The following is a 25,462-nucleotide window of genomic DNA, read 5'->3' on the forward strand; positions in this document are numbered from 1 at the left end:
GCTAGCAGCCTGCGTCGTATCAGCGCTAAGCCTCGCCTCAAGGTCACCTCACAGGGCGGCAGCGGGAACCAGAAATACGTCACACGGAGAGATTTCCCGGCATTCATACTTACGCGTCGCGTTTTCGCGCGCTTGAAAATTTTCAATTTTCATTTAATCGCGAAAAATAGATATCGTCATTTAAAAATCTAAAAGCGAGAAATACTCACTCCAGGAGTAATAATCTTTCGATTTAGGCAACAAAAAAAATATAGGAAACCACCCTATTGTTCCTTTTTTATATCATAAGATAGTATTATTTGTACATGTGTATAATCACTTTTAATACTTTTTTATACTGCCTCTGACTTGATCATTTTTATTACGATAAAAGTAAAGACAACTGAAGATGTACTTAGCGCCTCCCTTGAGTTTTTTCTGTATCCGCTACTGCCAATCTTCCCTAATCTGCTTATTATTTACTTCACTCCGATGACGCCACGCCTTTGTAACGCAAATCATGTGTGGTAACTTTGATTAGCAGTTTTGTACCTGATATCCAGCTGTTGCTGGTAATAGGCTTTCGGTATATTGCGCAATTTGGCGTAAACCCTTTCCAACCCAGAGCTGTTTCTGGTAAAAATCAAATTTCAAGATTTTTCATTTTGAAAACTCGAAAATGTTACACTCAATGACAATTATAATGCCAGCTAAATGCTTCATCAACAAAATAATATTTAGTTTGGATATCTCCTAAATGGAGCTGAAAGTTTAAATACTTTTGGTATTGCTTAGAAGTAGCATTGGGTTATAAAGGGTTCATGAGTTACATGGCTATTTGTTTTACTGAGTAGGGTGATTAATTGCTCTTATTTATCTACGATATTTAAAATGCGGGTTTTCTTGGTAATTCCAGATGGGTGTTAATAGTGTATTTTGTGTTTTTCGTAGGGAGTCTTCAAAGGCTTTAGCGATGACGTGCAGGAATTGTGGTATTGTTTCAATGTTAAGGTTTTCATGCATATATTTATTGCGGACGTACCAACGCGCGCCCTTGATTGTCCGTAAAGCCCCATTTCTACTTCTTAAAGGATCTTTATAATACCTTTTGATGTCGGCAAACGGGGTCTCCCGCGCAAACAACATGACCACCGTTGCCACGGCAACGAGTGACTTCAACGCCGCCCGAAAGAGGGTGTTCGGGGGTGTGATCACGGACGGTTCCATCAGAGCGCCACCCGCCCTACACGACTGGAACCTCAACGCCCTCCGCGAGATGTTCAGCAAACTCAACGCCGGCGGAAATGACGTCAAAAACAGGGTCACATGCCTCCGCTACGCGGGCGACGCTTCTGATTGGCTGCTCATGCATGGGGAGGTCCCTGTCACCATGGAATCGGTGAGTAAACGAAAATAAATTAGGTTATTTTGGACTCTCCCACACTGGTGGTCTGCGAACCGATTAATCGGCTACCCTCAGCTATCGAAAGTATTCCAAAGTAATCCATATTTCGCCAAAAGCTACTATGATCGGACTGAAAGTAAAACACAGATTCTACTATAATATTTCTAAAAGCAGCAAGAGACTCGTTGGGAAAATGCTAGGATAAGATAGATCGAGAAATCCATAATTTCAGAGTGACAACAGTCCCATAAGTTCCTTACGATATTTATTGAGAAGTTTCTATTAAAAGTAACAGCGTAACCGAGAGCCCCACCGTAGACCCTTTACTTTACTTTCATGACATCATGCTCCGTATACTTAATTAAAGGTCAACTTTAATATGTTTTGCGCCGGTACACGGAGTCTGTCGCGCTAAAAACATGACATTCGTATCTTTATTCATTTCTAGGTCCCACGGATTGCATAAATAGGGTGGTTTCCTGTTTTTCTATTGCCTAAATCAAAAGATTATTACTCTTGGAGTATGTGTTTCACGCTTTTAGATTTTTAAATGATGATTTCTATTTTTCGCGACTCAATGATAAGTGAAAATTTTCAAGTGCGCGAAAACGCGACGGCTAAGTATGAATGCTGGGAAAAGCCAGTGTGACGTTATTCTGGTTCCAGCTGTCGCCGGGTGAGGCCACTTTGGTGTGAGGCAATGAGCGCCGCCATGATTCAGGCAGCTAGCAGGTAGCTGAGTACTCAGCTAACAGTTAGCGCATGGCTTAAATAAGGATTATTAATACCCTATCAAAGGATGGAAACTTTCCGACAATAGACAATTTAAAGAAAGTGATCATGAAGAGATATTTCCCTTAGCTCTGCGCCTCATGTTTGCATTGGTAATCTCAGACGATGTAAAACTCCCATCTACTCATATAAAAACTAGGTCCCTTTGAGGTCACGTGGAGTGGTATCGCATGAACGCCAATCTGACCTTTTTCAAATGAGGTTAAAATTGACCATTAACGTTCGTTTAAAGTGGGATTTCTAAAACCAAATAATTTGTATATTATGAATACAGTAATGGTGACTAACGATTCGCAATCAATGCCTTTCGTTTTCTTAGATGAAGGAAGCTACCCTATTACGAGGCCGAACGGCTGTAACTTCGTTTTCCCCACCACAAAAAGTGTGTTTAAATGAATGCTGAATGGAAGGGAGCACATGCATCTCCTTTTCTTGACGACTAGCGTCCTGCGAACCCCCGCCTCAAGCAGGACTGGGCTGCATTTCAAAAAAATGTATTTTTAAATACTCATTATCTTACTCCTATGGCCATTCGAAACCTAGAAGGTCTTTATCCTCACCAACTTGGTGTCTCCACATTCTCCGGTCGCCTGCCACATCCAGCTGGGCTCCCATATTATTCACATCCTTCTTAACTTTATCGCCCCAGCGCATTCTTGGCCTTTCTTTTTCCGTTCAAAGAAAATTAAAGTATTCCACATAAAATATTTATTAGATAACTACCATAGTTTCAACGCACTGCGTCACCCTCAGGCCTGACATCGATCGCATTTCCGGTGGCCTCCTGAGAACTCATCCGAAACAGTCGACAATCTCTGCGTACGAAAGATGCCGTCTATTGACGTTAGTGCGCACGTAATAGAAAATGTATTGAAATCGCTCAGTCCAAATAAATCACCTTGTCCGGGCGAAATCCCTTACCACCTATACAGAAAACTAGACTGAGAAATTGCCCCTACTTGCCGTTAATACTCAGTAATTCCATCAAGTAACACGTAATTCAAAATAAGTCACATACGGGTGTATGCCGCGTGTCGCACTGGAGATTGCCCCGACGTTTCGCGACCGACTGCTGGTCACTTTTTCAAGGGAATAATGCTGGGATTGGTTTATTGCTGCCTTTTTTTATATTTCAGGTGGGAGGGGTGGGCGGAGGGTGTGAGGAGTTAGGACTGGAGGGGGAGATGACGAAATGTTGCGGATGACAGGGTTCCAAGTACTGCTGATTCCTAATCCGGTATCTCTATTATAGTTGTTCTGGTTCTTCTTTATTTCTATGGCCTCGCGGACGAGTCGGGCTTTAAAATGTTTTATCCTCGCGATGACTCTTGATTTTTCGAAGTCGATCGCATGTCCGGTGGCTTCGTGTTCCGCTACGGCTGACTCTGAAGAGTAATCTAGTCGAATGGCCCGCCTGTGCTCTTCTATTCGAGTTTTTACCGTTCGTCTGTTTCCCCGATGTATTTCTCCACGCAAGTTCCGCAAGAGATTTCGTACACTCCTTCAATTTGAAGTAGCGTCCTATCCTTGGCATTTCCTAGGAGGTGTCATACTTGGGCGTGTGGTTTAAAAATGGCTTCAATGTCAAATTTCCGGAGGATGTTGCCGATCTTGAAAACCAGAGACGATCTTGAAAAAAAAAAACAAATCCCAACACCATTCCCTTGAAAGAGTGACCAGCAGTTGGTCGTGAAACGTCGGGGCAATCTCCACTATGACATGCGGCATGTACTCTCTTTTCATCACTATGAGCCGCGAATGCTTCAATCAAGAAATAAGATAAGGGGTTTGGTATTATTTTAATTTTATTGTAAGCTATCATGCTATGTTTTACTTGTTTGGCTGATGGAATATAAATTTAAATAGTATTTTCCATCTTTATTTTTTCCCTCACATTCTTTGCAACATCGTTCATCATCACGAACGATCATCTATCAATGAAAGTAGTGGCGTAACCAGGAATATGCTTTGGGGGGGTTGGCAGGGTCTAGGGGTCCGAGCAACAGGGGGTCCGGGAAAGTTTTTGAAAATTACATGCCTGGAAATACATTTTACATCATTTTGGCACTTAAAATTTTGCTTAAGGAAGATGCAGTTATTGTATGTCATAACTACACAATAGTTTAAAATATATTTTTAATTCTCTGAGTCTTTGGGGGGGGGGATCTATCCCTTTATCCCCCCAAAATTACGCCACTGAATAAGAAATTATAACTATAGCGTTAGAACTCATAAATAGATTAGATGACTTGTAGAGTAGCCTGCTAACTCTTGCATACTATATGACAAGTTTCTCAATTTTATTTTTATTTATAAGAGCATGTGATAGTGCAATTTTTTAGCATGCGTGACGTTTTTTGGACCGAGTGGTGTACATTTGGGAGTCCAATAGAAGGGATTACACTACTAAATATTATGCTTGATTTATAAAGCAATGGGTGTAAGAAAGGCTCTCACAAAATTTTACCATTGAGCGCAGAATAATTTCCCTCCTGGAGCAGTTTCAAGTTTCAACTTGAATTCCGCGCCAAAAACGTATTTCTCGGGCGACGCCATGTTGATCACGTGTGAACCTCATGATGTCTGAACCTCATGATGTCTTGCTCCGCTGCACGGAGAGGCTGCATATTCCTTCAGAGATGGGCTGTTACAGAATTTGTGAGGGCCATTTTAATGTAAGTCTCTTCTGCTTCTCAATGGGATTTAGTTTCCATTACTCCTTTTGTTGTCTTTGGCCACACATCGCAAAAGTTCGTAACTGCTTAAATACACACGCGCTCAACGGGATATTTTACTTTTTAATAGCAAATATATCATTATGTTTCAATTTATGTTGAATTTAATGATTATTTCTTGTGCATCTATTACATATTTGCCCCGGTTTTCACTCTTTTTTTCTATCTTTCGCATTAAAAGCCAAATACTGTAACGGAAAGGGTCTTCGACGCTCATCTGGTGATGTGTCAAATAGTACAAAGTAATACATCATAATCACAAATTTGTACTCCAGAAAATACTACGATGTTGTATTACTCACAACAAGCTGAAATAAGCACATTTGAGTGACGATGCTGCCAGGTTTATAAATAGAAGCACAAATAGTAAGTAATAACTTTTCTTTCTTTTTTTAACTTTTCTAATCTTACAGCAAAACAGAGAAACCAAATGCGCACTAAATGAATACTATAAATTAGTTTGAACTATCACCAATCGAAAAAGAATAATAATCAAAGTATACAATGTAAAGTGTGATTCCTCTCGCTAGACTTCAAACTGTGCGTTAATGCCGACGTCATGATTTTATCCACCATTTTTTTCTTAATTTAAAAAATTTGCATTAGCTTCAATGAAAGCGTATTGGAAATGACAGCGAAACTACAAATACAAAAAACCTGAAAATAAGAAAGAAAAGGAGAGAAAAAGCTGAAAAAATTATGAAAGACAGTCCCGATACTTCAACCTTTACTAGCACAGTTCAAATCGATGGCCACTTGGCCGCCTCGGTAACATAAAATTACTCAAAAAGTAAGTATTATAAAAAGTAAGGGTGAAAACCGGTTCAAGTATGCAGTAAATGCATACGAAATAATCATTACATCCTGCATAAATAGAAGCGGAATGTCAAATTTGCAGTATGAAATAATTTATCCCTTCGAGTGCTAATATATATTCACTCACAAGCGGAATGTTAGTGGAGCATAGCAGAAAACTACGAAATTAGTATAGAATACTACATTTTCTTGAGAAGCAGAAGTGGTGCCACAAACTTTGTCCTACAACTTTTGAAAGTGACTGTACGTGTAACTCTGATGTAAATATAAGTGAACTTACGGATATTTTCATGTAAAAATCCCCATCTCTGAGTTACTCTATCATTTTGATGACAACTGCTTACTATTTTTTATAGAACGAAACTGACTTATCAGGAGAATTAAGAAAGCGAACTATCTGAAGAATTATCAGGAGCACAGTTGACCAAAGCGAGGCCTCTGCTTTAAAAATAGCTGTTCCAACGAAATTTGAATGCTAATCCTAAAAGAAACGGAGAAAACCCCGAACTTCCTCACTTCAGAGAGCAAGAAAACAGCTATAACTATAGCACATTTTAAAAATTTATTTCATAATTTACATCCGGAAATTAAAATCCGGAAACTAAAATAAGTAAAAGAATTTACGATTGTATGCCCACAAATTAAAGCATCCACTATAATTGCCGTGATCTCTATCTATGTCTCCATCAAAACTTTAAAAATATCATCTTAAGAAGTTTCATTTCAATGAAATGATTCGTTTTAAGACAAAAAAAATTGTTCATCGAGCCTCAGTTGATAATACCAGTACATTTCGATAATCAGCCAGAACAAAATTAGCGTTTTTTTCACCATGATGATAAACTTTTGGCCACTATTTCCACGAACCCAATGTGTTTACGGCTTCTTCAAGCGTTACTCCAGGGGCATTCATGAGGTTCACACGTCACACGGCGTCAGCCAATAGAAATACGTTTCGCGTCGTGGGCGTGGCCAAAGCTCCTAGCGGACTTTTAAAGCTACTTATCTCGGTTAAAAATCGAATTTGAGCTCTGAAATTTGGCGCGTGTGTTTTTCGATAATATCTTTTTGGTTTAAAATAACGAAATCCAATTTCTAATTATGAGTGTTCCCTCCTATTGCATGTTGCATGGTGGTGATTGATCACCCCCTGCCAAACACCCTGGAGGTGGCTCTCAGGGTATTATGTGGATGTAGATAGATCACCAGTTAGGGGAAATACCGCTCTCTGCGGTATTACTATCCGGGACATTTTATAAGTAGTGAGTTTTGAGTCTTTTTTGGGCATTTTAGAAGAGTCATATGATCAACATCGGGACCCTGATAACTCGAATCTCGACATCTGGACACTTCGGGGAAAATCGACAAGCCTGACACATATTTTCCTCACACCCATAACGAATTTTTGAGGGGTCTCCGGCCCCCCAGGCCCCATGGAGTCGGCGCCACTGTAGCGGAATAACTCACACGAAGTCCAAATATCGGAACATGGAATTTTTAAATTACTCACTTTAATATTACTATCATATATATTAATTAACATTATTATGTAATATTACTTAATCAGTTATTACTTAAGAAAATATTAAAAATGAACTACACGTGATCACCTTCATCAGTAGAAATTGTATTCTGGATGCCAAAAATAATGACATTTCTCGCCTAAAATGTCTTTAGCATGAACTTTGGCCCGAGAGTGGCTTAAGTAGGAATATGCTTTGGGCGTGCCGAGGGGTGGACGGGGTAGGCGACGGGCGGAATGGGGAGAAGGGGATGAACAGCAATTTTCCGATAAATGACACGCCTGGAAATACATTTTTACATATTTTCGGCGCTAAACATTTAACTTTAAGTAGAGTGAACTCCTTTTATGCGAACGGAGGAAAGTGCTTTTATTTGCTCATAGATTTCTTGCTTATTTGTTTCAACAAGTTGAAGGCACTTTGAAATTTCCGCACTGAAATGTTTCATATTTTAAATTTGTCGTTGCATTATGGTCCACGGGAGAGGATATCAGCGAAACGCAGGGCTAAACATTTTTTGGCATTGACGCAATCCGCAGTAACTCGATGTGTAAAGGACAAATGTCGTCCACAAATCAAAGAGGGAATGAAAATTTGCATGCACGTGTTTAGAGTCAGATGCTCCTGGATTATAATCCTGCATAATTATCTTTATCGGTTTCATTTTCCTTCCGCTATCGCCTCAGCACTTCCCAGCGCTCTAGCCCATACTCCAGTGACGTAACTAAGGGGCGGATGAGTGGCATAGATCCCCCAAAAGCCACAGAGAAAAAAACGGGGCAGTCGTGGGGCTGGTCGACAGAAGTGAAAACTGAAATAATTATTATCCATTTATTTTTTTATATAGATTTAATATTATAAAAGTACTAATTTTTCCAATAATACTCATTTTTCAACAAAAATTTAAATTATTTTTTTCAGCAAACGGTTTATTATTAAATTAAAAATACGATGTGTATGAATAGTAAGTAACATCATTTACATATTAAAATATAATATGCTTTTATTTCTTTTATTAAATATGCTTCAAACCCATAATTGTTCACTATGCACATAAAAGAAACTGCCTTAAATTGTACTGACCGGTATTTTTATAGCGTGTACACTCTTCTGCACGTTCATGCATGAGCTCTTTATATATAATGAACTAATACAATATACACTATAGATTTTATTTTCAATTTTAATATTTTTAAAACAAAAAGACTTTAACAGTCTATACATTAACAAAGTTTATTTACTATACCTGGTCAGCCAGGCAGCGTAGTTGAAATATCCATTGTAAAATTTTTTAAAGTCTATGAGATTGAGACAAAAAATCCTCCCCGGCGGGGAATCGAACCCTGGTCTCCCACGTGACAGGCGGTGATACTGACCACTATACTACCGAGGCTGTGACACTAAGAGACGAATTTTAAGACGGAAATGTATATCTCGCTGTAGCGATCGCGGTGTCGGGTCGGTGACGCTCACGCTAATTCCATCCTTTTTCCCCATCCCGAAAAAGTGCTTAACGCCGCTAAAGAAGTTTTCACTTCAAAAAATTATTATAAAACTTTTGCCTAGTTTTGATATATAATAACTGCATCTACTGAAAGTTAAACTTTAAGTACCAAAATGATGTAGAATGTATATCCAGGAATGCCATTTTTCAAACATTTTCTCGGACCCCTATTGCTTGGGGGGGGAGTCGCCCACTAGGTCCCTTATGTCCCCAAAAGCATATTTCTAGTTACGCCACTGCCATACTCTATCGGATCTAAAATTTTGGTGAACGGTATTGCCCCCCGTATGGTTTTGCCCCGGTCTCCCCGACTGGTCCTTCTAGGAAGCAGTGCGGCCCAGGCCTCCTTGTATTAATTACTGCATTTCTTGTATGATCTTGGGTTTTCCCGTCGTATCAGTTGCAGAAAATTTTCTCGGGTTCTCCACCGGTTGATGTCGTCCATGTCTCCCGACGTTTCGAGCAGCGACTTGCTGATCATCCTCAGGGGATCTTCCGAATGCCGTTCTTCGAAAATTGTTGTGCTTTTCCCGCCATTTTTCTTGTATATATCGGACTTCATTATTTGTCTCCAAGCATTGCTGATTTGGAACCCAGTGTCTCTGTTGATGTTCTTGCGGTTGATAAGGATCTGAATGCCTTCCTTGACAAGGCGCATTACTGCATTTCTATATCCATCCTTCGTTCTCAGTGGTCCAACTACAACTTGTTGCGGGCGGCCGAGCTTCTGGGAGACGAATACTTCCGTTCGAGACTCTTCGACGACGCCATCAAGATGTACGACCTGACCAACTTCTACTATGAGAGGAAGTTCGGGTGGCGATTCATCAAATCGCGGGATATGAGGCGGAAGAGGGCCAAGCTGCTCATCGTCGCCGAAAGGTAATGCCCCGTTCAAATTAGGACGAGCGTGCTGCGCCCGCTCCCAGCGGGCTTCCACCGCTCTTTTCAATGCATGTCCACAGAGGGATAGGCGCGTTTCTAATTTTAAAATGTAGAAAACAAAGGCAGGGTCTTATGTACAAATTTAATTACGTATCAACAGGAGACTTGAATGTGGAATCAGCCGCATTTTGATAAAAGTCATTTAAAGAATGCGAGATATTGTTGCTAATGAACAAATATATCAGTTTGTGCGCCGTTAACGCAAGGAATATTTACCGGTTTACCTCTCAAACATTCATCCATTCCCAAGACTAGAAAACAAAGAAAAGAGGGTGCCAGAGAAAGAGAGACAGAAAATGGTTCGCCAGAGACTGGGTACGCGTTGAGTCCAACACCTTTCTGTGTTAACTAGAAAAAATATGTTGAAAGCGCGTTATATTGCAAAAAATATAATAATATGTATCTGAAACTAAATTGGTATCAATTAAATATCCTGAAATAAAGGTTTGCTCTGTACCATGGAGCAAGTGCATGGCATCATTATGGCGGATCGCCTCATCCCCTAATAGAAATATCAAGGGTCATTTTTAAAAGGAATTTGAGGAAACAATAGCAATGCTTAGGAAGTAAGATATGCCGTCGCATGTTCTCTGATAAATTCTGTGCATTTTGGTACCTCATTTGTAGAGTTTGGTTGCATATAAGTTGGGAAAAATGCATCTATACAGTAGAAATAATATAGAAGATTGTTTCAGCAATCGTTGGAACTATCACTGTGCATTCACACGACGATGGTTAAAACCTGTGCTACCCTCTAGTGCTGACATCTAAAGTGAACGAGAAATTGACGGTTAGCAAAGCTGTTGAGGTATGCAGGGACAAGATATTACTGTGCTCAACGTGTATTTACTGAATAATTTTTCTTCCGCCCATATTCTTCCTTCCTAGGGCAAATCCATGAAAAAATAGATCGAAGAGGGCTTTGCAAACTTTTCGTCTTTCTCTTGTCGCTACCTCTTCCGGTCTCTCAGAGCTTAGAAGTATTGAATAATAAGATGAATACATAATAATTTACGCCAGCTGATTCTGATTACTCATGTAGTATCAACTAGTGCCGTGTTATAATCCACCGTAAATGCATTATTGCGCTCTCACCAGTACTTTTCGATGGTCAAATTTCGGAAGTGACGTCATGTAGTGCCATTCCATTCCGTAGTGCCTCATTCACATTACGATTGTCCCAGCGATTGTCGGAACTATCGTGCATTCACAAGACGATGGTTAAAACCTGTGCTGCCGTCTGTTGCTGACATCTAAAAAGAACGGGAAATTGTTGCTTGGCGAAGCTGTTGAGGTATGCAGGGACAAGATATTAATGTGTTCAACGTGTATTTACCGAATAATTTTTCTTCCGTCCATATTCTTCCTTCCTGGGACAAATCCATGAAATAATAGAGCTCCACGAACTTTTCGTATTTCTCTTGTCGCTTCATTTCCCGATGTTTCCCTGAGCTCTGTACCTCATAGTTGCATTAGTAATCTCAGACAATGTAAAAATCCTATCTACTCGAATAGAAAGTAGGTCCCAGTGACGTCACGTGGAGTGCCATCGCATGGGCGCCAATCTGGCCTTTTTCAAATGAGGTTAAAACTGACCATTGCCATTCGTCTAAACTGGGATTTATAAAACCAAATAATTTATATGTCATGAATACACTAATGGTGGATAAGGAATCGCAATCAATGCATTTCGTTTTCTTTGACGAAGGAAACTACCCTATTATTTGCCAAAGATTAACGGGCAGCGGAGAATCTACTCTGTAGTCATTAAAAGGCACTTAAGCGGTTCATATGAATGAATCATTTCCTCGGGATCAGTTCGTTTCCATCCTGTCATCCGTTGAGTGTAAATCAATGAATAACTAATCGAGCGGATCATTGTATGGACAAAGAGTTCTCAGAATAACCAATTTCATCAGAAAATATGGACTAACCCTTGAAACAAGTAAATTATTATCTGCTTATTGAAACGGTTTAGTTTCACTGGAAAATTTCATTTCCATCGTATCATCTTTAAGAGTCAATAAAAACTCATTGAACGGCTCATTTTATGATCAACCTGTTCTCAAAATGTGTTTTTCTTTGTATACACAGAATAATCTCCCTGGACACGTAAACTTACACAAAGGATCACTTGAACTATAAGTTGATGTAAATTTTTTATTTCCCTCGATACGCAGGTTCGTAGACGTGTTCGTGGAGATGCGCCGGGACGCCATGTTGGATGATGTGAACAGCGAGATGGAAGGCGACGTCACGCTGAGCTTGAGGTTCGCGTACGGTCTGTCTCTCGTTGCCATGAACCTACGCCTCGAAGCCGTCCAATACTTCTGCCACAGACACCTCGGACACGCCGACTTGAAGAACAATGTGAGTAATTGATGTACAAAGAGCATGAGGGTTCTGGGAGAACTCTTCGAGGATGCAACGTACCGGGGCCGGGAACGAAGCCCGTGGCTTATAAGCCCGATCACCCGGGGAGGGGCTGGAGAGGAAGCGAAAAGGAAAGAGGCGCCGCCGCGATAGGAGCCCGACGACGCCTCTGGGAAAGGATAGGAGCGGAAGGAACGGGACAGGGAAAAGCACCTCAACGCTACAGAAGCGAGGAGGGCCCTACTATAAGCGAAACCAGGCAAAGCCATTAATGTGCCAGCGATTTTAGAGGATGTTCCTATGAGGAAGAATAATCCACCGATCAAATCGCTAGATTGTAATTGATGTACAAGATCCGTGAATCCGATGATCGTTGGTGGCAACCAGGACCAGATCAAAGGGGGGCCCGGGTCCTGGGCCATCCGCCAACTCAGGGCAACCCATCAAGCATGAACCTTTCGCCCCTATAGTCTTCAGGGCTTTGATCGGGGTGTCATCACCGCGGGTGGAGCGGCACTTCGCTATGCAGTTGGCGATGTCCCAAGAACGTGTCAGTCGCAGGCACGACAGTTCGAGCAGATGGTACTAAGGGTGCCTTCACAGTTCGGCATTGCGTTGACGCCGCGGCTAGCGAGCCAATCAGAGCCCGTCTCTGAGAATTGATGACGTCACGTCTCCAGCTCGCTGCGTCGTCACAGAAAAACTGAACCTGTCCGTTTTTCTCTGCGTGAAGGAGGCAGTACGCCGACGATTTCGAATTAGTGTTTGTTTATGGGAAGCTTAGATACAGAAATATGCTAGATTAGCTCTGTAACGGTGTGTTTTACACGGATGTTTTGTCAAAATGTTACTATTTTTTTTAACCTGATGCCATTGAAATTCATTGTACCTCTCAAACCCATCAGAGGAAAAGTGATAGGTATTCACAATTTTTTTGAAGTTAGTTTCCCATAACACCGTAGAAATTGTTGAACAACTGCAATTTCAATATTTTTCGTCTAATTAAATTTTCTGCTACACCCCTAAATGCATTACAAAAATTATTAATAAATAAACTGGGAAGGAATCAAGTATTTTGAGTAAAATATGCAAACATATTGGGTCATATTGGGTCAAATTGACCCACTCGGGCATAATAGGGTGCAAGGATTGGTCGGACATGCTAGTGTTAAAAGGACTTCCGAAGAGATCAATCAGGCTATAGAAGCTGTGAAATCAGGGGTGGTATTTGTAAACCTGCCCCTGAATATTATATTCCTCACTCGGTCATCAGACGACATATGAAAAATCCGATCATGAAACCTGCGTGTGGTCAAACAGTTTTATCCCCAGATGTGGAGAAACATGTTTGAGACAGAATTATAATTAGTTCGGAATGGGGATACCCATTTGATCGTACCACTCTCGGATACTTTGCTAATGGGTACTGACTTACTACACGAGTTTTGTAACTGAAGAAACTACAACGAGTGCAAAATTACTTTTCAACGAGCGTGCTGCACCTGCTCCCTGCGGGCTTCCCCAGCTCTTTACAATGCAGGTCCACAGAGGGATAGGCGCGTTTCTAATTGTAAAATGTAAAAAAAAGGCAGGGTCTTAGGTACAAATTTAATTGGAATGTTCATGTACTAATTGAGGTCAGAGGACCTTTGTAAACACAACATTGGAAGTTATTACACTATCCTCTGTTAAACGCACATGATGACTCATACTTACGTATCAACAGGAGACTTGAATGTGGAATCAGCCGCATTTTGATAAAAGTTATTTAAAGAATGCGATATATTGTTAAAAATGAGCAAATGTATCAGTTTGTGCGCCTTTAAAGTCAGGAATATTTACCGTATTTTTATTATTTAAAAACCAGGAAGTAAGATATTCCGTCGCATGATCTCCGATAAATTCTGTGCATTATGGTACCTCATTTGTAGAGTTTGGCTGCGTATAAGTTGAGAAAAAGGTGTCTATACAGTAGAAATAATATATAAGATTTACCTAACTCACTATGAGTGATGAAAGCAAGTTCTGCAAGTTTTCGAAGTTGTATTTCAGAATTAATAGATACTGTTTTGCAAATAAATAACAAAATTGAAATCAATTTAACGAATTTGGGCCTTTTTTAACCATAAACAATGCACCTTTTACATTAAAAACTAGGAAACATTCATCTATAAATTCTAATCAATGTTTTCAGTTCATTATTTCTAGAGCCTATTCATCTCTCTACTTCTTCTTTTCTACTGCGGGCTGTAAACTTAGCCGTACTCGGCAACCCGTAATAAGAAAAAAAATCAAGCAGCAACCCACTCCCCCAACCTCCGGCTCCTCTCCCCCCACTACCTGACGCAGATACCTATATAAAAGATCTTTAATTCCTATCTCTTCATAATCCCTTGAAAAGGCGACCAGTATCTGTCGGGAAACGTTGGGGCCACCCAAGAATTGACGCGGCGACATAAACCAAAAGTTTTAATCGGAGTGACGAACATCTACTAAAGTTTTAACGAAGAAAGTTAATACCTTATCAAACGAAGGAAATTTTCCGACCTTAGGCGGTTTTAATAGGTGATTATCAAGAGATGTTTGCCTGAGCTCTGTGCCTCATGCATGCATTGGTAATCTCAGACGATGTAAAACTCCTGACTACTTGTATAGAAACTAGGTTCCTGTGACTTCACGTGGAGTTGCATCGCATGGGCGCCAATCTGGCCTTTTTCAAATGCGGTTAAAATTGACCATTGCCATTCCTCCAAACTGGGATTACTAAAACCAAAAAATCTCTTTATTATGAATACACTAATGGTGGGTAACGATTCGCCATCCATGCCTCACGTTTTCTTTGATGAAGGAAACAACCCTATTCCCTTGTTTTGCTGCTCGTCTTGCCAGTGGTGATGCCCTCTCTGGACTTGGTGAGGGAACATCGGAGAAGGAAAAGTTAGAAAAGTCTTCTGGGCTGTGGGGAGCCCTTCCAGAAATTACTCACTCAAGTAACTTCTCATTGCTTGGAGAAGAAAGTTAGGAGATGGAAAACTTTTCTAGGCTGCATGTGGAAACACCAAAATTGACCTCTGTACCGCGCAATGAAGGCGTATCACTGCTAGCACTAGATCCTCACACATTATTGTCCTGCAGGTTCAAATTCATCTTCTTTTGAGCTAAAAGTTTCGTCAGCTCAGTCAGACTATTAGCCTTTGTGCCTTTGTCCCTTCTTAAAATATTGGAAGCAAAGGGTCGGGTGTGTTACGGCAAGTATATAATTAAAATAGAGAATGAAAAGGGATAGCCGCGATCAAATTATGGAGACTTACCCAACACGGAAAGATATGGTTTCAAACATCGGTGCCTCGCCTTCTTGGAGTTTAACAAGAGAAAGATCTGTGTGGCAATGCCACCTAGTGGTACCATTATACTTCATTTTAAAGGGAAATATTGATTTAAAATATTTCTTTGCTTGTGTTTAAATTAATTCATAAATCCTATTTATTCATTTACTTTTACAACGAGTGATTTTTATTCAAATCATTTCACTATTAAAATTTTTTTTTAGACAGGATGGCTTCGATTTATATAGATTTACCTAACACATGAAGATCTGGAAATAAACACCGTTGCTACGCCCAGTTAAACTCCTTATTGGAATTCAACACTGGAAATACCGAGGTTGCTTGGCTACCTCAAACACCAATATCCACCATTTAACGGGCCGCAATTTTTTGCAAATTTTCTTCGCTTGTGTAATAATTGATAACTTCATTAGTCATAATCTTTGTCTTTATTTGTCAACGTTAATAAGTAATTTTTATCCAAATAATTTCACAGTAAAAAATTGATAGAGACAGCGGTCACGTTGCTCCTGCTTCTCCTGTCCTGTCCTACCACACGCTTCTCGGTATGAAAAGGCCGTTTTACACTGTGCATGGAATTGCGCAATATGACGAATGTTGCGAAAGCGCAATAAAAATTGCGTCGTGTAAAGCGGTGAATTGCTAGAACACATGCGAGAATGCGTGGATGCGAGACGGCAAAATAGTCCCTGTTCTAATTTCGTTCATGCAATTTCACGCCATTTGAGAAATTAATGCAGCTCTAACCTGCGCAATTCCGTGCCCCGTGTAAAACAGCTTAAAGATATGCTGCTTATTTCACTTCAAAACGTAACAAGCAGTGGCGCAGCCAGAGGGCGTACGGGGTGGGGTCCGGACCCCCTCCCCGAAGTATATAAAACGCTCGCTTGCGTTTAAATTTATTTATAACTTTATCAAATATAACCTTTTTCTTCATTCGTCAACGCTAATTTTTAATTTTAATAGAAATAATTTCATAGTTAAAAAAATTCCGTGGAAAGCGGTCACGTTGCTTCCGTTTCCTATGCCCTGTCCTACCACACGCCTCTCGCCATGGCGGATATGCAGTTCATTTCCATTTATATAACATGTAACATGCAATTGCGTAGCCAGGGTTGGTACGGAGGGATCCGGATCCTCCCCAAATATAAAATCACAATTATGTTCCTTCATTGAAGAAAACAAAATGTTGAAAAATCATTGATTTACAAAAGATTTCTTCGACGAATGAAGTTTTTTCGGTTATGAAAAGTGTTAAAATTAGTTAAAAACCCATTACTTATTACCCTTTTTTTCAAAAATTTTCCCCCTGGTTTTGAAACCCCCCCCAAAATAAATTCCTGGTTACGTAACTGGTAATAAGGAATTTGAAATGCATTAATGTGCTGGGTGAAACATCAAATTGGCCAGAAGTAATAAAAAATAGCAATTTCCCGAATAAAACAGGCGCTACCTTTACAAATGAAATCGAAACGCTAAAGGGCGATTTCACGCGTCACGAACTGACCGTCACAATGCGTTTTTGAACTTTTAAAAACACTCGTAACGCGAACGGACTGACATACAAAACTTTTTCAACTTCCAAATTGCTGCACAATGGTATGATGTTTAACTTTGTTTGATACACTATTTTGTCTTGAAAAATACAGGACTTACGTGACTAAACATTCACTGTCAGGGACTGACAAAAATGAAACGAATTTTCAGCTAGCAGTAAAAACTCCTAGGTTTGCTCTGAAACAAATAGTGATCAGAGTTTCAGTAAACTACATCTCAGAACACCAAATGCAAATTTCATAATGCTGCAAAGCCCATTACAATAACTGATTTTACAGAGGAGTAATTCCTATTGAAAATCATCGTCACGGACTGACCAGAAATGTCACGGACTGACTTTTGTGATTCCCTTCTGGTATAAATTTTTTCACTGCCAAAAAATTTTACAAATTAACTTCTTTAATTCAGAATAAACAAAACAGATTTGTGCAAAATCCTTAAAATCATTCAAAATAATGAATGAACCTCAAAATACAAAAACATTATTAATACAGTGACCATAAAAATCAATTGGCGAAACAGGTGTTTTTTGCGCGTAGATGACCCATCAATTTATTATGTGGCTAAAAACTGTGGTGAGCACATTAAAAAATTTCTCTTATCAGAGACACACGCGACTCATGCTAGTGTCAGCACTTAATGACGAAAGTCTTGACTTTATAGCACAAATTTTGATCCATATTAGAGCCTCCAACCACTTTTTTATTTAACCAGTCAGCATTACATTTACGTGGAATTGCTCTAAACCCGTCATTATGGCCGGTGTTGGTATATCAAGGTAGACAGGCGGTATAACTCCCTTTCTATGCGAAAAAAATAATTATATAATAATAGAATACGTACAACAAATAAGAAATTAAAGCACGAAAAAATAAAGACGACCGAAAAAAATCCCGGCGTATTTCATTGAATAAGTAGAGGTTACTCGTGAAAATTGATGGATCTAGTTCCACCCACCTCCTTCCCTCATTTAGACGATAGGGCTCATCAAACTCGGGCGTCTGGCTTTTTTTACAGACCGTAGTCCTCCTAGTATTAAAGCCCGTATGACACTTTCCAATTTATTGGCCAACAAATCGGCGCACAATATTGTAAAAACACCAGGTATATGAAAGGTCTTTACGATAATCTTGTTAGTGTAACTGACCTCTTAGATAAACTCGGATGGGAATCTCTGTCGGACCGTACATTGAAAAATAGACTAAACCTTTAGATAAATTCTAAAGCAGTGTCTTTTCTGACGAATTTAACAATATTTTACGGTCGCCAACATACTACGGAAGATCAGATCATATAAACAAAATAAGAGAGATAGATTGTAGAACATACAGATTCAGAATGTCAGTTTTTCCACGATCAAGAAGAGGTTATAACGACAGCAATAGAACTCGTACATAGATTGCAGGACTTTTGGTGTAGCTAACTAACCTATACAAAACCTAATGCATGTTTCGTAATTTTATTATTATTTCTAACAGCATATAGTAGTATAATTTGTTAGTATGCGTGACGTTTTTTGTACTTCATGGTGTGCATGTTGCAGTCCAATTGCATTTTGGTGATTGATCACCCCCTGCCACATACCCTAGAGGTGACTCGCAGGGTACTATGTAGAAATAGATGTAGAATAATGGCATAAATAGTTTTCTAATGTCCTGCTAGAGAACCCCATTGTATTTCAATGATTTTACGCTGTATAAGCATTCTTGTGATTTTATACGCTTTAATAAATATTAAAACAACTTCTTTCGTCCCCATTTTAGAAACTTAAAGCGAATTTTCGGAACAAAACCAATTTTTTTCAGCCAAGTCGGATTTTTTTGAATAGCTTCTTGTTTTGGCCACTAGAAGTCAACAAAACTGACTTCTGATTGGAGATTAGCCGCGAGAATATAGAACCTGTTCTTAATTCCAAATTGGGCAAAACATTAAGTCCAATATTGTGAAAAGGATATTGTAATAGAAATTGGTGTGTCAGTCGGACCACATTCCAATAAGCAAAATATAGGCAAATAAATGGGAGAGTGTCATGCAGGCTTTAGGAATAGCCCAACCGGAATAAGTAGGTTGCAGACAAATTGTGACACAAAATTCTAACAATAGATAGCTGATGCCAATGGCGTAGTGAGGCGGGGTCTGGACTAGAAATTATTTAGTGTCAGTCGGACCAATATTGGGCAAGAAATTGAGTCGAATATTGTGAAAAGGATGTTGTAATAGAAATTGGTGTGTGTCAGTCGGACCAAAATGCAATAACCAATGGATTGGCCAATAAATTGGGAAGTGTCATAGGGGCTTTAGCCCGAGGTCGGCTACTGACATTGGCCCAAACTATAACCAACAATAGCCGACAATGGTCCGACTCTGGGCCAACGTCGTAATGCTGCTCAGTCCCCTAGCATAAAAAACCATTCCATTTTCAATGCAGGAGAACATGGACGTCCTGAAGTCAACTATTCGATTGATCGAAGAGCATTTCAAACGCGACAAGGTCCAATTCTCCGTCCACCTCGCCCAGCGCCTGCTCAACGTCTTCTGCGTGCGGCTCATGCGCGGCAGCTGTCCGCCAGAAGTCCTTGCCTTCGCCGCCAGGTTCTCCTCATCACTGCTGAGGCGAAGGGACTGCATGGCGCACTACTCGGCGCTGAAGTTGAAGGCAACTGGCTTCCACTCGTCACTGCGCAACCACGACGCGCACTTCCTGGCCTCCGTCATTAACTGTCACCAGGCCAGCGAGACTAGCTTCAAGGAGCTGGTGGTCGTACACAGGTGGGTACATTCAATCCCTTCGCTACTAACGACGAAAATATGCGGCAGGACGTTTTCTGACCCAGGAAACTAAAGGCGCAAATTTTCGTCGGAGATTTTTCCTACGCAGGTGAGCGAATGCCGAATATATACGTTTCCTTGCTTGTTCCCTTTCATGACGGACACGGGTTTTGCCTCATTCACATTACGATTGTTCCAGCGATTGTCGGAACTATCTTGCATTCACACGACGATTGTTAAAACCTGTGCTGCTCTCTAGTGCTGACATCTAAAGTGAACGGGAAAGCAGAGCTGTTGAGGTATGTAGGGACAAGACATTATTGTGTTCAACGTGTATTTACCGAATACTTTTTCTTCCATCCATATTCTTCCTTTCTAGGACAAATCCATGAAAAAATAGAGCTTCACGAGCTTTTCGTCTTACTTTTGTAGCTTCCGTTTCCGGTCTCCCAGCGCCTAACCATCGTAAAGTGGCAACGTTCGGAACTACGTGAACTATTGTCAAGACATGCATTCACACGGCTAGTTCGGTCAACTGTCTTTAGGACGATGGCTTGTACAATCGTAACGTGAATGAGGCATTCGCGAAGTCTTAGTTTAGGGACCCAGAAAAGCGGGACTTAGGCCGTACCTTCAAGATCCCGGAATAGGTACTCGGCCTCTTTTCCTGATATTACCCCTCTTTGTGGTAAGGACCCGCGGTCATTCAATTGTTCATTTAGTCAGTTTTCGAAATAAATATTTGTTTCTCTCCCAAAAATTATAAACTAAAATTGAATTCTTTTTCTTTTGATCAGCTTATATAACTATTAAACTAAATTCTCCGATAAATATTAACTTATATCTCGATCTCATTATAAACATCAACATGGATACTGTATGATCTTAGGTTTATCCGGGGTATAAGGTGCAGGAAAGTTTCTCGGGTTTTCCACCGGTTGATTTCGTCCATGTCTCCCGACGTTACGATCAGCGACTTGCTGATATGGCTACTGGGACCGCCTTGTCAAGGAAGCCATTCAGATCCGAATCAACCGCAACAACGTAAAACGAGACACTGGGTTCCAAGTCAGCAATGCATGGAGACCAATATTGAAGTCCCTTATATACAATAATAATGGCGGGAAAAGCAGAACACGGGTGAACCAATAAGGTTACACCTGACCACGGATGGGGGTGTATATATACTGGACAAATTTCAAAGAAAGGCATTCGGAAGATCCCCTGAGGATGATCAGCAAGTCGCTGATCGAAACGTCGGGAGACATGGATAAAATCAACCCGTGGAAGACCCAAGAAACTTTTCCGCAACAGGGATATTGTTGCTGCATTTAATTCGTTAATATTCAGAGTCGAGCTTCGTTCAAAATTTGATGATTCTCAGAATAAAAACGAGGAATTCAATTTGAAGTGTGAAATTTACGTTCAAGCAACAATTATCCATATAGCTATTTCATTTATGAAAAAAGCATGATTGACCGCAAACCAATGCCGCTGGTAGGTTAATGTCAAGGTTCTCCACAATGTGTGTAAAGGTAAAAAGATGGATTTTCTTGAGCAGTTGGAAATTTTAAGAGCATGTCGAACCAAAAATGTAAGGGTGGTTAACGACCTTTTGTACCCCTCATACTCCTCCCCTTTATTATCAGTCCTGCTGGACTCGGCAAGTTAACCCGCTGACCTTGAGGAAACTATTCCTCGTTAGCTTTTCCCCTCCCACCATCACCACCTCCTCCCTGTCTTAACCCCCCTCTCCCTAAGGTATATATAAGCTCGCAAAATTTTTGTATATTCACCTTGATAATGACAGTGTGTACTGCCGAAACCTGGGTCGGTATTAAAATCTCTTGTGGAACATACAAAAGTGTATTTTCATTATGTTTGCCGCTGGTAGGGTTATAAACTCCAAAAGGAGGGAGCACAACTACCCCCAGAGTCCGAGATAATGCGGAGTCTCCGCTAGGAAGGGTCGAAAAAGGTTGGTGTTCCGAATGTGTGATTATCCGCGAGAACCTTCTTAACCCTTAGGCTACGGGAACGTTTTTGAACGGTCTGGATGGTGAGTGCGTGAAAAACTTCTTTCAACGTTTCACCAGATTTTCTTACCACTGGCAGCCTTTCCATGAGATTTTATTGCCGTTCTTTCCGCAGTTGCTTAACCCTTTCGAGACTTTTTTTTTTTCGCCTTAGCATGACTGCTATACTGAGCCCCAAGAGACTCTTCTTTCTCGTAGTACGGAGCATTTTTGGAGGGCATTCGTTAAGAAGGGTCTCGTTGAACCTTTTTCGACCCCTCCACGCTGGGACTTTGCATTATCTCGGACTCCGAGAGTAGTTGTGCTCCCTCCTTTCCGGGTTTACGAAAATACCTGCGGCATTGGTTCGCGGTGAACTTATGTATTGCTTATATGTATTTGGCACATGGATAGTTGTTGCTTGCACGTAAATTGCAGACTTCGAGTTGAATTCCCCATTTTTTCATTGTTGAATTTTAAACGAAGTTCTAAGGCCAATATTAACGCATTTAATGCAGTAACAATTTCCATGTTGATTTTTATACATAATTCGAGATATAAGTTAATATTTATCGTAGAATTTCGTTTAAAAATTGTAAACGCTGCTCAAAAGACAAATAATTCAATTGTTTGTTTATTTTTCTTGAGAAATGAACAAATATTTATTTCGAAACCTGACTGGATAAACCATTGTATGACCGCTGTCCCTTACCGCTAAGAGGGGTTATAAAAGAGGAGGGGTCCAGGTACTTGCTCCCGGATTCCAAGGATAAATGCTAAACCCCGCAATGTTGGGTCCCGAGACAAAGGCGACGTAAATCCGCGACCATCCTAACAGGGGGAGAGCTAGAAAACGTATATATACGGTTTTCGTTATCCTGGCCAGGAAATGTCACACGTAAATATACGCCCGTCGTCTCCCGGGTCAGGAAACGTCCTCGCGTATATATACGTGTATAGTAGGGAAAAGGTTAAACTCGGCCCAACCAGAGAGCACAAAGGCATCTTTCGAGGACTGGGCACCCTCACCACGAGGAGCCCTACCCGGATTATCCCATCTCCGAGAGAAAGAGAGAGAGCTCCCTGCTCTCCACGGTGAATTCGCGATGAAAACAATTCCAACGAATCCTTGAATTTCGTAGGAATTTATTTACTTTGCCACTGTCCATTAGCCGGGGTAATGGCGTAATTATTGTGGGTTAGGGATATATTTCCCCCCAAAACCTCAGAGAAATAAAAAAATATTTAAATCTATTGACTAGTGTTGACATATAATAACTGCATCAGCTTAAAGTTCAATTTTTAGAACTAAAATGTTGTAAAATGTATTTCCTGGCATGTCATTTTTCTAAATTTTTCCCAGATTTTTACCGGAGGAGGGACTGGCCATCCCAGACCATCCCATCCCCCAGGCATATACCTTGTCACGCCACTTACCCGGGGAAACCTATTTGAAAGCATTGGTCTCTCTTTCTTAAACTATCGGTGGTGGGTCTTCCATCACTGCGTAATTACCAAGGACATTATATTCGTAGTCTGTCGTCAGGGGGTAAGGTGGGCAGTCCCGGATTATGAGGGTCCACTGTCTGCTAGACACACGCCCGGGGTCGACGGAAAAATATCTTTCCCGATCATGTCCCGCACACAGTGGCGGCAAAAGTTTGACGCTTCCGCAGTTGAAGGGTTAACGAATGTCCTGCAAAAATACTCCGTATGAAGGGAACGGAAGAATCTCTTGGGGCTCAGTTCAGCAGTCAGCTAAGGCGATAACTCCCCCGTCCTGAAAGGGATAATAATATTCACCGTCTCACCCTTCCTTCCAGTCTAATGCCTAGTCTACAATGGGATATTATCCGCAAGGAAACCAAAAAGAATTTCAAAATAGACATAAGCCGTATGAAAGATGATTGTGGACTATTCTCCAATAGGGCATTATACGCAGTATTGGTAAGTGACCGATTTAAGGTAACTCGATTACTTGCAACGATTACTTTTTACGAAATGTAATTTTGATTTCTAATTTACTCCTCATAATTACAGAGGAATCGTTACTTTCGTTGTGATCGTTACTTGCCCGTAAACAGCGATTACTTAACTGATTTACCTAGTCCTACAGATAACTACGAGTCCCTGAGTACCATAATTTGCTTGTATAGTTTCAGCCACTCCTGTGTTGTTGCCTACTTATGTGTGCAGGGACTTCAGGGCATAAGGCCCGTTAGATTTATTTCCGCACGGGCGAGAACTAATTATGTGAAAGGAGGGCAATAGAATAGGGTGGTATCCTATTATTTTTTTATTGCCTAAATCGAAAGATTAATGTTCCTGGAGTGCGCATTTCACGCTCTCAGATTTTAGAATGACGAAATCTATTTTTCGCGATTAAATGAAAAGTGAAAATTTTCAAGCTTGCGAAAACGCGACGGCTAAGCATGAATGCTGAGAAAGGCCCACGTGACGCATTTCTGGTTCCAGCTGTCGCTGCGTGAGGTGACCTTAGGGCGAGGCTTTCAGCGCTGATACGACGCAGGATGCTAGCAGGTAGCAGAGTACCATGCTGGCTGATAGCGCTTGGCTTAAATAAGGTTTATTATTACCCTATCAAACGAAGGAAACTTTTCGAACTTAGTTAATTTTTATGGGTGATTATTAGGAGATGTTTCCCTGAGCTCTGTGCCTTATGCATGCTATGGTAATTTCAGACAATGTAAAACTCCTATCTACTCGCATAGAAACTAGGTCCCTGTGGCGTCACGTGGAGTGGAATCGCATGGGCGCCAATCTGGCATTTTTCAAATGAGGATAAAATTGACCGTTGCCATTCGTCTAAACCATTATTTCTAAAACCAAATAATTTGTATATTATGAATATGAAATATGAGTATGAAACGAATATGAATATATTATGAAACGTTTTAGATAAATTCAAGAGTAGTGTCTTTTCTAACGAAGTTACCCATATCTTACGAATGCCAACATATACGGAAGATCAGATCATATAAATAAAATAAGAGAGATATATCGTAGATAAGATACATTCAGAATGTCATTTTGCCCACGATCAATAAGAGATTATAACGGCAGCGATAGAACTCATAAATAGATTGCATGACTTGTGGTGTAGCCAACTAACCTATGTAAAACTTAATGCATGTTTCTTAATGTTATTATTATTTCTAACAGCACATGGTAGTACAATTTGTTAGAATGCGGCACGTTTTTAGTACTGTGTGGATGCGTGTTTGAGTCCAATTGCATGCTGGTGATTGATCACCCCCTGCCAAACACCCTAGAGGTGGCTCGCAGGGTATTATGTAGATGTAGATGAATGCACTATTGGTGGATAAGGAATCGCAATAAATGCATTTCGTTTTCTTTGATGAAGGAAACTACCCTATAGAACGTGTCCTTCAAAGACTCTCTTTCGTTTAAGACATAATTGCCCCCGCTCATTGTTGTCGCAGGCGCCTGCTGAAAGCATTGAGGCAAGGCGGTGATTTTGCGGTGGACCGTCTGCGGGTGACGACATCGCTCTTCTACGCTCTTCACTCTGGCCCCAACACCATCCTCAGGGACACCTTCCTCAAGGTCACCAGTGTCGTCACGCCAGACGACCCACGATACGACATCTTCCTCAAGATGGCGGCCGAAGGACCAGCCGACGCACGCGAAGAGAGGAAGACCTGCGACAATGTGGCTTGA

General features: G+C 40.7%; 1 protein-coding gene across 1 annotated transcript; it reads left to right on the plus strand.

The window, feature by feature from the left end:
* Positions 1 to 1,123: 1,123 nt before the first annotated feature.
* LOC124172502 lies at positions 1,124 to 25,462 on the plus strand. Its single transcript, XM_046551942.1, has 5 exons — positions 1,124 to 1,378; positions 9,446 to 9,636; positions 11,880 to 12,069; positions 19,405 to 19,745; positions 25,225 to 25,462. The coding sequence occupies exons 1-5, from the start codon at positions 1,124 to 1,126 to the stop codon at positions 25,460 to 25,462; spliced, it is 1,215 nt and encodes a 404-aa protein (XP_046407898.1).

The sequence above is a fragment of the Ischnura elegans genome, assembly GCF_921293095.1.
Source record: "Ischnura elegans chromosome 13 unlocalized genomic scaffold, ioIscEleg1.1 SUPER_13_unloc_1, whole genome shotgun sequence".
In the NCBI taxonomy this organism is placed as follows: Eukaryota; Metazoa; Arthropoda; class Insecta; order Odonata; family Coenagrionidae; genus Ischnura; species Ischnura elegans.